The sequence below is a fragment of the Nannobrachium achirus genome (genome assembly GCF_963921795.1).
Source record: "Nannobrachium achirus genome assembly, chromosome: 13".
Taxonomy (NCBI): Eukaryota; Metazoa; Chordata; class Actinopteri; order Myctophiformes; family Myctophidae; genus Nannobrachium; species Nannobrachium achirus.
This window is the reverse complement of record NC_137833.1, coordinates 10,129,158-10,143,583: the sequence shown is the minus strand read 5'-3', so window position 1 is coordinate 10,143,583 and position 14,426 is coordinate 10,129,158. Positions and strand designations below refer to the sequence as shown.

Here is a 14,426-nt window from a genome sequence, read left to right as displayed (position 1 = left end):
AACGCGAACGCGCACATTCCACACGAACACGCCAACGGTGTGCACAACGACGCATCCGGCCCACATGAAGCCTGCATTTTGCCCGATGCGGCCCGTGACCTAAAGAGAGTTTGACACCCCTGGAGTACAGCGATATATTAGAGCAGTATTTTAGGAGACATTATAAAAACATAACCTCATGCTCAGCTGCTCCCAGCCACAGTTCATCAAACACACACTCTGCGCGTGCACACACAGCGCGCGCGTGCGTGCGTGCGTGCGGGTGTGTGCGTGCGAGACCAGGTCAGAGCGGGTCATGTTTGTTTGTCTAGGGGGGGTGATTCAATAAAAACAAACATTTTAATGGACTAACTTATTCATGGTGTGTGTGTGTGTGTGTGTGTGTGTGTGTGTGTGTGTGTGTGTGTGTGTGCGCGCGCGCATGTGTGTGTGTGCGTCTCTCTCTCGCCCTGAGGCACACTGCATTACCGCTGTCTGGAACATGGTTGCATAATGCACTTTCTTCTCCATCTGTGTGTGTGTGTGCGTGTGTGTGTGTGTGTGTGTGTGTGTGTGTGTGTGCGTGCACTCAAATGAGTGAGATTATGTGTTCACGTGAATAAAAAATAAACTGTGTGAGAGAGCAAGAGTGTTTTTGCATACACATGTGTGTGTGAGTGAGAGAGAGAGAGAGAGAGAGAGAGAGAGAGAGAGAGAGAGAGAGAGAGAGAGAGAGAGAGAGAGAGAGAGAGAGAGACACCTCCCCCCAGAAAATGTCAAGTTGTTAAGTGATGTTGAGATTGGCTGAAACAAGTGTGCGCACACAATCTCTTGTGATGACCTGGTTTGGGGACAGACAGTGTACCAAGAGTGAGTCAGAGAGAGGAGAGAGAGAGAGAGAGGGGGGGGGGGGGGGGGGGGGGAGAGGGAGAGAGAGAGAGAGAGAGAGAGAGAGAAGACTCCCCTATCCGCTGGGTGAAGTTAAGTACAGCAGTGTGCAAACAGAGCAGGCAGACAGCAGAAGGATGTCTGTTGAAACACAACCACCCTAAGGTCAACCAATCACATGTGCACTCTTGTCCTCTCTGCACTGGTGATCTGTGTACATAGAATTACTGTACATCTGCACTGTTGATGTGGGTACATAGAATTACAGTAAATCTGCACTGTTGATGTGGGTACATAGAATTACAGTAAATCTGCACTGTTGATGTGGGTACATAGAATTACAGTAAATCTGCACTGTTGATGTGGGTACATACAGTAGTACTAACTCTGCACTGGTGATCTGTGTACATAGAATTACTGTGTATCTGCACTGTTGATGTGGGTACATACAGTAGTACTAACTCTGCACTGGTGATCTGTGTACATAGAATTACTGTATATCTGCACTGTTGATGTGGGTACACAGTACTAACTCTGCACTGGTGATCTGTGTACATACAGTAGTACTAACTCTGACCTGGTGATCTGGGTACATAGAATTACTGTATATCTGCACTGTTGATGTGGGTACATACAGTAGTACTAACTCTGCACTGTTGATCTGGGTACATAGAATTACTGTATATCTGCACTGTTGATGTGGGTACATACAGCAGTACTAACTCTGCACTGGTGATGTGGGTACATACAGTAGTACTAACTCTGCACTGGTGATGTGGGTACATACAGTAGTACTAACTCTGCACTGGTGATCTGTGTACATCATAGACTGTAAACAAATATGGACAGTGGAAAGCCATTGGTTTCTATGCTGCGCAAATGCAGCTTTTTTTTGGCCGTTGTATGGGTTGAAAATAAATCAAAGTTCATTGGTAGAAATGGTACCATCTCGAATGCTATTGGCTGCCAACGGTCACATGCAACCGCAGGGATACAATCGGGCATTGGGCCGAAAATAAAGCACACGAAGAAGACAAGCCCCTCCTACAGCATACCCTCCTATAACATCAAATATAACATAAATTGGACAATATTTTCACAAAACGCATATCATGGTGATTGAAACGAGGCTTTAAACTAGCGACAGGAAGTATTTATGACAATGTTTATTAAGGTAAGAAAATCTAATTTCAAAGTTCGGGGGACATGGATGGAATAAACAGTTTGCAAAACATAGGCTACAGAGGTACAGTTATACAATAACAACAAATAGCCCTGAGGGCTTGTGGTCCTATGTATTAAATGCATCAAGATCCTGAGAAAAGTTGAGCAACACCTTGAAGGAGGTAGTGCCGTTTGCATTGAAATTAAAATGGCAGCCATTGTTTTTATAGCTCCTCCATGTCGTACTGTATACACCCCAAAGCCTGTGAAAACATGGTTTCTTAATGATGTGTCGTTCATGAATCATTAATTTCCTTAATGTGTTACGTAACGCGCACGCTTTCGTTCATAGAACGGGAGGGCCGGCTGTACGCGCGACGTAATAAAAACGCTCCCGCAATAGTGTTTTTCACAGGACTATTGCGCTATGAACAGTGAACCACACCACTAATGGTTTCAAGAGAGGGCCCTACCATAGATGGTGATTGGTTCAATTTGAAAATGGGGACAACCAACCAGGCAGCACAGGACCCCTGAGGCACCGCCCCTTCATTATCTACGTAATGAGGATCACAGAAGCCTTCTTACTAGACTCTGGATACAGTCCAGAGGCACGTTTAGCCCGGGCTAATAGAACACTCCACACTATGAGGACACTGATTCTGATGTCTGCAATTGGTGTGTACATGTATGTGTGTGTGTGTGTGTGTGTGTGTGTGTGTGTGTGTGTGTGTGTGTTTGCGTGCGCGTGCATGTGCGTGTGCTCGTGGTGTAGTCTAGTCTCATTAGCACTAGACTGAGTCTCAGTGTGGTTAATATGTCCTGGAGCCTGACCTGACCCAGCCTGCCCTCTGTGTGAGTGCGTGCGTGCACGCGCACACACACGTGCATGTTAGTGGTGGGCCATTCGGTTCATTTCAGTGAACGAATTATTTTGTTCACGTTCACGGTAATTATCGGTTCAAACAATTCGTTCATGTTCACCATTCACAGCGCAATTGTCCTGTGAAAAACACTATCACGGGAGCGTCTATTACGTTGTGCGTACAGCTGACCTCCCGTACGGGTCTATGGCTTGGTTCCCTTGACACATCACTGTGACATCACCTATGTAAAAGTCCATATATGGGTATTTCCCAGAATCCCTTTTATGCCCATATATGGAGATCCCTGATGTCATCAATATTAAGCCCATATCTAACACGACTTCATATGGGAACGCCCATATATGGAGGAAGACAGGCCATATCTGTGCGGCTGGTTCACACAGGGATCTCCATGTATGGGCATAAAAGGGATGTACTATATACAGTACATGAATCTTCATGTATGGGTAACTGGTCCGATATACATGACTGGCCAGATGGCCATGTTGCCCTGAGGCGTCTTACTAGTACATATTCTGGTATGTAAAACTGAAAATCGAAAATTGGCAACAGACCGTCTTTTACACAGACATATTTTGTCCATTGTACAGACATATCCACAGACACACAGTTGTGGTTGTGTATGAGTTACCTTCAGATACGTAGGTGAAGGGCTTGTTCTTCACAGAGAGCAGAGTCAACAGGTTGAAGAAGAGAGCCACAAACGTCCCCACCAACAGACGACCTCTGGACACACACACACACACACACACACACACACACACACACACACACACACACACACACACACACACACACACACACACACACACACACACACACACACACACACACACACACACACACACACGCACGTTTAACACAAGTTAAATACATCCATTTTGTTTTTTACCAATGTGAACCCTAGTATCCCTATTCTAGGGTGAACGTGTGGCTAAAATGGCATCCTATAGTAAAGGGGTCTTCAACGTTTTCAGGCCAAGGACCCCTTATTTGAGAAATGGTTGAGGCAGGGACCACCACAACCCTTTCATAGATTCCACATAGGGGTGGGCGATATGGCGATAATTATCGTCTCGGCGATACAGCTTTGCCACGATAGGCCATTTCAGAATATCGTTTCTCTCGTGATACAAACAGTCATTTAGAAAAGGCTCTGGATACAGCGAGTGCACGTTCCATGAGTCGCAGCTCTATTGCTTAATTTATACTTCTATAGTACTGTGGTGTAATTCGCCAAAAAGAACAGATCTACAAGCTATAACGTGTCGCGGCTCAACGTGTCATATAGTTTGAGGATCTGTCCCCTGCTTTCACGGCCCCTCCCCCGTGCAGCACGCAGACAGGCTACAGAGTGTCTACAGCACTGACTGAGTTGTGATTGTGTGCAGGAGCACGGCACAGTGGTCCACGATTTAGTTTCACTTTCACGGGACTTTAGTAAAGCAGTGATGCAGCTTGGCCTGCATTCTTTGAAGCATATTTTTTATAATGGATGCATTAAACTAACAGGACGCAAACTACTTATCCGTCCTGCTATCGCTATCAGCCATCTCACTGCTTGCAAAGCTGAACTGTGCTGGAGTCTCATCCATAGCTGTGTGTTCTGGCAGTATTGATGAGATGATTTAGATCACCTTGTAAATCCATGCATCTGTTTTTATTAACTATAAACAAGTAGCTATTTGCTGCTATTTGTAAAGTGCTTATGTTTTCACCATTGATGCATGCGTGTGTCGTCGCGAATCGCGGTGAAATCGTCGCGTCTATTTTGCGTCTATTTTATCTATTACATAATTGGCTTAGTCATAAAAACCATGCCATTATTGTTAGTAGAAAAGCGAAAAGCTAGGATGATAATGAGTGAGTAATTCTCTAAAAATAAAGCTTGTATCATAACAAACCTCCTGACTTTGGTTGGTCATAAGGTAATTTGTTTTCCCTCAAGTTTCAATGGTAAGGCATGGGTTGTTGTCAACCTGTGGGTCGAGACCCCCAGAGAGGTCCCGCCAAATTGTTTTGAATATAGCCTATCTACAAGCTCACAACACTCAAAAAACATTTCAAAGGAACCCATAAAACATTTCTGGGACCCATTTGAATGACCTGAACCATCATCACACCAACTAGTAAATATTTTGAGGTAAAAGATGATAATTGTTTAATCAAACATCTGAATGTTATCATTAAAAAAAATATATCTTTCTATCTGCAGCATAAAAATGAATAGATTATCTATAGAATATCTGTGTGGGTCTAATAAACCAACCATAAGGTAATTTGTTTTCCCTCAAGTTTCAATGGTAAGGCATGGGTTGTTGTCAACCTGTGGGTCGAGACCCCCAGAGAGGTCCCGCCAAATTGTTTTGAATATAGCCGATCTACAAGCTCACAACACTCTGATAACATTTTAAGGGAACCCATAAAACATTTCTGGGACCCATTTGAATGACCTGAACCATCATCACACCAACTAGTAAATATTTTGAGGTAAAAAATGATAATTGTTTAATCAAAAATCTGAATGTTATCATTAAAAAAATCATAGATTAGTCTATCTATCTTTCTATCTGCAGCATACAAATGAATAGATTATCTATAGAATATATGTGAGGGTCTAATAATCATAATAAACCTAAAAACCCGCATAAAACAGTATCGTGATAATATCGTGTATCGTGATACTGCATGAAGCATATCGTGATAATGCTTTTATCCAGTATCGCCCACCCCTAATTCCACATAGTTTCATTGTTTGACAGCACAATTATCAGTGTATTTTGGATTCCTGTCAATTTGTGTTTTCAGATATAGATAGATAGATAGATAGATAGATAGATAGATAGATAGATAGATAGATAGATAGATAGATAGATAGATAGATAGATAGATAACTTTATTATCCCAAGGAGGAAATTCAGTATATTTAACCACTTGAACCGTCAATACCTAATAAACTTGACCTTTCATTCTGTACTTAGTCTGCTCTTTTTCCCCTCTACACCAAACCTCTTTGCCAAAAATAGCCGATCTACAAGCTCACAACGCCTCGCAGCACGAGGCGTTGTGGAGACGGTGTGACCACCGCTCAAAAATAGCAGATATACAAGCTCGCTGCGAGCTTGTAGATCTGCTATTTTTGAAAAATCATGATTTTTCTTTGCAAGTCTTTGAATATATCTATTTAAAAGCAAACATTTGTAACCCAAATATTAGCTTCTGGGGGGTCCCTGGAACAACATATTTTGAGATGGGGGTCCGTGGCCAAATACCTGTAATTTTGGGGGTCCTTGACTTGAAATAGTTTGAGAACCACTGATTTAGAGGAAGGATTTAGAAGTCGGGTCAAAGATCGGGTAAAGATATTCAAAGACTTTTTGACGATTTTTCAAAAATAGCAGATCTACAAGCTCGCAGCGCGGCACTCGGTGCCACGCTGTGAGCTTGTATATCTGCTATTTTTCTAAAGTTAAAGCATACAATAATGGTTAAAGTGGTTAAAATCTAACGCGACTCGGGCGCGTTCCAGGTATTTGAGCGTTAACTGACTGACAACCCCTTTGAGAGGACTGAAGTATTTGCAGAAAATCACGCAGCTGAGGTCATGCAATGAGTGTGTGTGTGTGTGTGTGTGTGTGTGTGTGTGTGTGTGTGTGTGTGTGTGTGTTTTTGATACTTACGTGTGTATCTCGGGTTGCTCCATGAGGCGTTCCACACTAAAGCAAAAACAAACAGAGTCAATACACACAAAACTGTGTGTATGTATTGTATCTATGCATGTATGTAGTTGTGTGTGTATGTATTTGTGAGTGAGTGAGTGTGAGTGTGAGTGTGAGTGTGAGTGTGTGTGTGTGTGTGTGTGTGTGTGTGTGTGTGTGTGTGTGTGTGTGTGTGTGTGAGTGAGTGAGTGAGTGTGTGTGTGTGTGTGTGTGTGTGTGTGTGTGTGTGTGTGTGAGTGTGAGTGAGTGAGTGTGTGCGTGTGTGTCATACCTCTCTTTCAGTATAAATAAGGCTCCCAGTTGAACCAGAACTGTGGAAGCAAAAACAGCCAGTACCTCCAGCCTCTCGAACCTACAAACACGTGTGCACACACACGTACGGTTTAGTGAAACACACTGTAGTTTTGCTTAGCAAACATGTAGTACCCAGCAATTCCCAGTAATGTTTTCCATTTCAGTGCAGTGAGTTTTTTGTAGGGATGGTCCGATCAGGTTTTTTGGAACCGATCACCGATCACGAAAGTTTGATCACCTGATCCCGATCAATCACCGATCCGATCAAGTTATTATTTATATTTTCTAAATGTTAATGTTTTAACTTTAATTCATTCATTCACTCATGAATTCATTTATATATTTGCCTTATGGTTATTTACTAGCATTACTATGTATTTATTATCATAGCAGTAACTAATTATTCCTTCAGCACTGTGGAAATCAATACCCCAAAATGGCCTCAAGTGGGCATACTGAACGGCTGGTTGATCGGATGCACCGATCCGATCGGATCGGTGAATTTACCTTTTGATCTAAACCACCGATTATCGCCGATCACGCTTTGATCGGCCCGATCCGATCCATTGCCGATTGATCGGTAACATCTCTAGTTTTTTGTACATGAAAATATGTTCTCCACATGTAGTTGTTGTGCCAATCCTCTCCATAATCATATAGTTTCTGTCAGTGCAGAGCCAAACTGGTCGTCTGGTGGAGGGTGTAGAACAGTGATGATCAATAGTGTCGTAATAATGACATTTCGCGATTTCACGCAACCGCATACTGATTTGATTGTTTGTTTTTTTATATAATTTCTATCGTTGATTAGTCTCCTTTACATGGAGGTATTTATTGTAAGGATCGTGCAATCGTGTGAGTACAGTAGCTCCCCACCAAAAATGGCCAAAATCCCTAAATATACTGTTGGTAATCACTCTCGTTTTGAGCGTCCTGCACAGGTGTGTGACTGGCACCTGAGCATGGGTCCAGTAACTGTGTTGAGTTTGTATATGCTCCAAGCAACAAGACAGCTACCTACACATTTAGCTGTGTTGCTAATTCCACAATTGCACGATCCTTACAAGTATAACATTGTTGTAAATGTCAAGAATCAACGATAAAATATATTACCAATAGAGGGTATGTGCATGTATAAAGTGAGTGGCAAAGTGAGTTTAATGTTGTTTAATGCAATCAGATAGGACTTTTCTGTTTGGGTGTATGGGCTGTCAAGGCCAGAAAGTAGTTTTTTGCCACTCAGTAGGCGTTTCCGCATAACTTCTGGGTATGATGATGATGTCACGCGCATACCCTCTATTATTGAAGGGGAGAAACAATCGACTGGCAAACTTTTATGCTTTGTAAACTAAAAGTACACTGGACAATTTGGAACTTTTATGCTTTGTAAATTAAAACTACACTGGACAGATTTGACATATAACTACTCCATACCAGTCCTTTCCACCCACCATCTATACAGGCTATGGGACAGCAACCACGACTACAGATCCCATAGTCGATGAGGACCGTTCACAAAAACACTAATAAACAGCCCTCTCTGGAAAAATGTGGTTCCAGACAGACAGAGGTTTCCTCATTTTATTTAAATATTAAGGTCCCCAAAACCCAGTCTTTTTGTATCTGTGTTTAATGTATTGATAATGCAGCGGTTTGGTTTCACATTAGACAACAGAGTGCAGCAGTAGTTAAGCAGTTCAGTGTGATTTACACTCACCCGAATGAGTAAATCTGACTGGCTTTCTTCATGGACACCCAGGAGCTGATCAGACATGTTATGAGACTATGAGAGAGAAAGAGCCAGAGAGAGAGCGTAGGGGGGGAGAGAGAGAGAGATAAGAGAGAGACGGAGTGAGCGAGAGGGAAATGAAGGGGGGGTTGGTTGAGGAACAGTTAGCAATCCTTGTAGATGTAGAAGGACAGCGTAGAGAGAGGTCATCTGCAGTTCATGTTGTGTTTTAATCATTATTTATTTATTTCCTCTTGGTGAATATTTCATGTCTGGAAACGCTGTCTGTCCAAACACAATTCATGCCCGTTTCATTCTGTCCAAACATCCCCGTTTCATTTTGAAACGCTCTGTCTAAACATCCCTGTTTCATTCTGCAACGCTCTGTCCAAACATCCCTGTTTCATTCTGAAACGCTCTGTCCAAACATCCCTGTTTCATTCTGAAACACTGTATCCAAACATCCCTGTTTCATTCTGAAACACTGTATCCAAACATCCCTGTTTCATTCTGCAACACTGTATCCAAACATCCCTGTTTCATTCTGAAACACTGTATCCAAACATCCCTGTTTCATTCTGAAACACTGTATCCAAACATCCCTGTTTCATTCTGCAACACTGTATCCAAACATCCCTGTTTCATTCTGAAACACTGTATCCAAACATCCCTGTTTCATTCTGAAACACTGTATCCAAACATCCCTGTTTCATTCTGAAACACTGTATCCAAACATCCTGTTTCATTCTGAAACACTGTATCCAAACATCCCTGTTTCATTCTGAAACACTGTATCCAAACATCCTGTTTCATTCTGAAACGCTCTGTCCAAACATCCTGTTTCATTCTGAAACGCTCTGTCCAAACATCCCGTTTCATTCTGCAACGCTCTGTCCAAACATCCCGTTACATTCTGCAACGCTCTGTCCAAACATCCCGTTTCATTCTGCAACGCTCTGTCCAAACATCCCGTTTCATTCTGCAACGCTCTGTCCAAACATCCCGTTTCATTCTGAAACGCTCTGTCCAAACATCCCGTTTCATTCTGCAACGCTCTGTCCAAACATCCCCGTTTCATTCTGCAACGCTCTGTCCAAACATCCCTGTTTCATTCTGAAACACTCATATCCAAACAAAATTCCTGTTTCATTCTGAAACGGTCGGTCCTAACAAAATTCACTAATTTAATTCTGAAATGAAACAAATTTATTCTCGTTTCATCCAAACACAAATGTATTGTTATATTCCTGATTAAAACAACATTGGATCAATTGTTGCATCCCTAAAGCTATCAACAGTAAGGAGTTCAAAAATCAGATCCCAGACCAGTGACATTACAATAAACCAACAGTAAGGAGTACAAGCCAAGGTTATCAGAGACACTAGTGGGGACTCACCTGAACAGGTCGAAGATGGTGAGGTATGTGTAGGCAGTTAAAGCTGAAATACAGAGAGAGAAACATGATGATTATAATGACCACACGGAGGAGAGGAGAGGTCATATTGTACATGTTAACATGTTGAACAACCCGACTCACACTGTCTATCTATATGTCTGTCTGTCTCTCTGACTGACTGGTGGTGCATTCCAACCTGAAGAGATATAGTTGTTTCTAGTCGTTTGCGCCGCGCCCGGTCGCCCGTATTCTCGTCTTTACATTGACTATGTATGTAATCGCACCGCTCAAACTATCCAGGTTTAACGCACCATGACAGAAAGACAGATACAATGTAGTGACAGACAGATAGAAAACCTGACTTGAGGGCATCAATGGTCTAGTGGTTAATGCCACAAAACGCAAATCATGGTGATTGAAACGAGGCTTTAAACTAGCGACAGGAACCACAAAACGCAAATCATGGTGATTGAAACGAGGCTTTAAACAGGAACCATAAAGTATTTATGAAAATGTTTATTAAGGTAAGAAAATCAAATGTAAAGGTTCGGGGGAAATGAATGGAATCCTATGGAGAACATGTTGCTTCTGCTGCCAGAACAGCGCAACTAGCAGCCAATCATAGGGACTTTCAGTTCCGTGTTTGCTTAATTTTAAATCGGGACAACTACACCAGCTCCCAGTACAACAGTAGTGGACTATGGTTGAACTGGTCAGCTCCCAGGTTTTAAATGTGTGTATGTAGTACTCCTATATGCAGGGTGTTGCTGAAAATGAGCGTCCGTGCTCAGCAACTTTCCCTGGGTAGCCTAGGGATCAGGTGGTTCAAGACCCAGTCAGCGCACATGTTAGATTATTGATTTGATTGATTGAAGACTTTATTAGAAGTTTGCATAGAAAAAGGTACAGTTTCATGACGGTACAGTCCACGGGTACAAGGTCTACTAAAAGGAGATCCTATCTTTTTAAGAACACAACTTTAAATAGAACACATGCTTCTCTACTTTGACATCTTGTACAATTACTAACTCCAACATGACTCAAAGTTGCTGTGACAGTGCGACACGTTCTTCGAGCCAACAGAGTTTGATTCCTGCTACTACTGCTGCTACTCCTACAACTACTACTAATAATAATAAGGGTAACAATAATACTAATAATAATAAACTTAATATAACATAAGAGGACTTTGGCCAGTCAGAGCAGATCAATAGGAGTTGAGAGCAGGCTGTACTGTAACCAGAGCGCCTGTTCGATTCCTGTGTCTATACAAGCTGCTTACAAACACTGACACCCACCTAACGCACAAGATACCACAACACACACACACACACACACACTTACTTGGAAACAGATATTAAACTGGCGCGCACACACACAGGCAGTCACATACACAGACAGATCCACGCGCACGCACACACACATACTCTGAGACAGACAGATTATAGAAGACAGACAGACTCAATGACACAACACACACACACACACACACACACACACCACAGAGACACACACACACACACACACACACACACACACACACACACACACACACACACACACACACACACACACACACACACACACACACACACACACACACACACACACACACACACACACACACACACACACACACAGTCCCCACAGGAGAAGAAATTAATACCAAGAACAGAGTGAGGAATTAAAATCCATGTTTGTTTTCAGAACAAATCAATAGAAAGAGAGAGAGGGAGGACAAACAGAGAGAAGGAGGGAGAGAGAGAGAGAGAGAGAGAGAGAATGAGGAATAAGAGATGGATGGATGAAGGAAAAAATCAAACCTTGGTTCGAAGTGGAGCGGTGAATCTGAGCGTGCGTGCGTGCGTGCGTGTGTGTGTGTGAGTGAGTGGTGAGTGTGCCTGGCCTGCACAAAACAGCGCCCCTCCTTTAACTAGTGTGTTGTGTGTGGCCACTCAAGGTATTGCCAGGCTACGGACACGGCCAGCCACCCAGCCACCCACCCAGGGACATACCCACGGACATACCTGTCTATTGGGAGCGCTTTCACCGCTCCAAAAAAGAGGGGTTTGGAGGGAGCAGGAGAGAGAGAGAGAGAGAGAGAGAGAGAGAGAGATGGAAGGAGAGAGTACTGGATGAATAGATGGATGGATGGATGGACAGACGGAGGGATGGATGGGTGGGTGGACGGAGGGATGGATGAAGGGATGAGAGAGGGGAAACATGAACTGCAACATAAATATTTAATGTTGTCTGCAGCGAAGCAGCCCACACACACACACACACACACACACACACACACACACACACACACACACACACACACACACACACACACACACACACACACACACACACACACACACACACACACACACACACACACACACACACACACACACACACACACACACACACACACACAGCAGTATTATATTAAGTGTTGTCTAAGCACAACTTAACCAACCTCTGGAACACATTGAGGATCAGCTTTCACTAACACAGCACACACACGTGCACACACACACACACACACACACACACACACACACACACACACACTCGTGCACACGCACTAAAACATGCAGACTAGACACATATTCTTAGGGCTACAACTGACAATTATACTCTTAAGCGATTACTCCAACGCTAACTTTGGAGATTCATCGAGAGATTGCCATTTTTTTTTATATAAACGAATGATCGCCAAAACAATTCTTAAATATATATTTTTCATGGACTAAATGGATTAAACACAAAAAGTCAAAGTGTGTGCCCATTGTGATCCTTTTTTTTTTAAATCAATTAAACATTTTTTGCTGTCGAGCACCTAAGAAGTATAAATAAGGACATCATTATAAACAGCATAAAAAGTTCAGAAATGTGTGTGGGTGCTGGGGGCGTGTTTCTCCCTCCGCATCATCAGCGCCCACACCCTAGGTGGGGTTGGCGATAGGGCCTTTCTGTGTGGAGTTTGCATGTTCTCCCCGTGTCTCCTAGGGTTGATACCCTCACAAAAACATGCAGTAATCCTGGTCTCAATAATGTCTCCCCCTGGCCAGCCGGGGCGCCTGATGGAGGGGAAAGGAACTGGTTGGAATAGCGTGTTCCTTCCACGCGCTACGTCCATCCCAGGGAAATCCCCCATGTCAGGTGAAAAGAAATAACTTGGACTACCCATGCATTGAAGGAAGCATGAGGTCAGTCCGTTGTCTCCCCAGGCGTGGCAGAGGGAGGGCAGAGCCCAGGATTACATAGGCAATTGGCACTGGGTGAAAATGGGTTACAAAATCGTGGGATAAAGAAAAGAATATACAGGTATATGTGTGTGCCAGTTTATGTACACGTGTATAATTACACGTGTGGTGCATCATCCGTGCATGACCCGTGCACATTGATTGTGCACATTAACACATTGACTGCTGAGCCACGTGTTTCATGAGTTATACCATATGCCCAGGCTGCCAGGCCCGAATTTTCAAAAAAAGTAAAAAAGAAAAAGAAAAAAGAAAATCTGTATTTTTAAATAAAATTAGTTTTTACCAAGTGTACTGCTTTTCCTCGTTTGCTACAATGTTAGCTGCAACAGCGCCTGTTGGTGGCTGGGAAGCATTATTGTGCATTCTTCCGTATACACATACGCCATGTCCTTGTATGAGCGAATGGATGAACGTCACGTGATAAGTGCAGCCATGTTTAACCAAACAAGTGATGCTCGATTTGGAATCGACACACACTTAGTAAAACTAATTTTATTTAAAAAGACGAAGTCGCATACATCTTGCAGAACATCGGCCGTGTGCTATTTTTCGCATTCGTGCATGTGTAGAGCTGCAATTGCAGTTTTGCCAACCATGCCCCCGACCTGTCTGACAAGTCGGTAAGAAGGATCTGCCGTTGCCCCAACGTCACAATGCGGAAGTCTCGGCAGAATGCGTCTTAGGTAAGGCTAGGTAAAAGGTACTTATACGTAATTGATCTTTTTTTCCCCACTTGCTATCAAATGTTTTTGCCCAAAAATAGCCGATCTACAAGATCAAAACACGACGCGTTGTGTGCTTGTAGATCTGCTATTTTTGGGCAAATGTTCCGCCCCAGGATAATGGGGATAATTTTGATTATCGCGATTTCTTTTGTCACAATAATCGTGATATGAAATTTTCATATCGTCCCATCCCTACCACACACACAGTCTAATGTATCTACGAGACTGTACAGACAGCTGCTGTGAAACTCTGGACCAACCCCATTCATAGCACACACACACACACACACACACACACACACACACACACACACACACACACACACACACACACACACACACACACACACACACACACACACACACACACACACACACACACAC

The 14,426-nt window shown here is 43.1% G+C and overlaps 1 protein-coding gene across 2 annotated transcripts in view; it reads right to left on the bottom strand.

Moving 5' to 3' along the window:
* The window catches only part of slc30a6 (solute carrier family 30 member 6), a 69,217-nt gene that overhangs the window by 17,410 nt on the left and 37,381 nt on the right, over window positions 1-14,426 (bottom strand). For both annotated transcript variants that reach the window (XM_080741198.1, XM_080741199.1), the window contains exons 5-9: window positions 10,058-10,100; window positions 8,649-8,714; window positions 6,909-6,989; window positions 6,599-6,634; window positions 3,550-3,644 (exon numbers count right to left, since the gene is read on the bottom strand). In XM_080741198.1, the coding sequence (XP_080597324.1) occupies window positions 3,550-3,644; window positions 6,599-6,634; window positions 6,909-6,989; window positions 8,649-8,714; window positions 10,058-10,100 (321 nt within the window). The remainder of the gene's footprint in view (window positions 1-3,549; window positions 3,645-6,598; window positions 6,635-6,908; window positions 6,990-8,648; window positions 8,715-10,057; window positions 10,101-14,426) is intronic.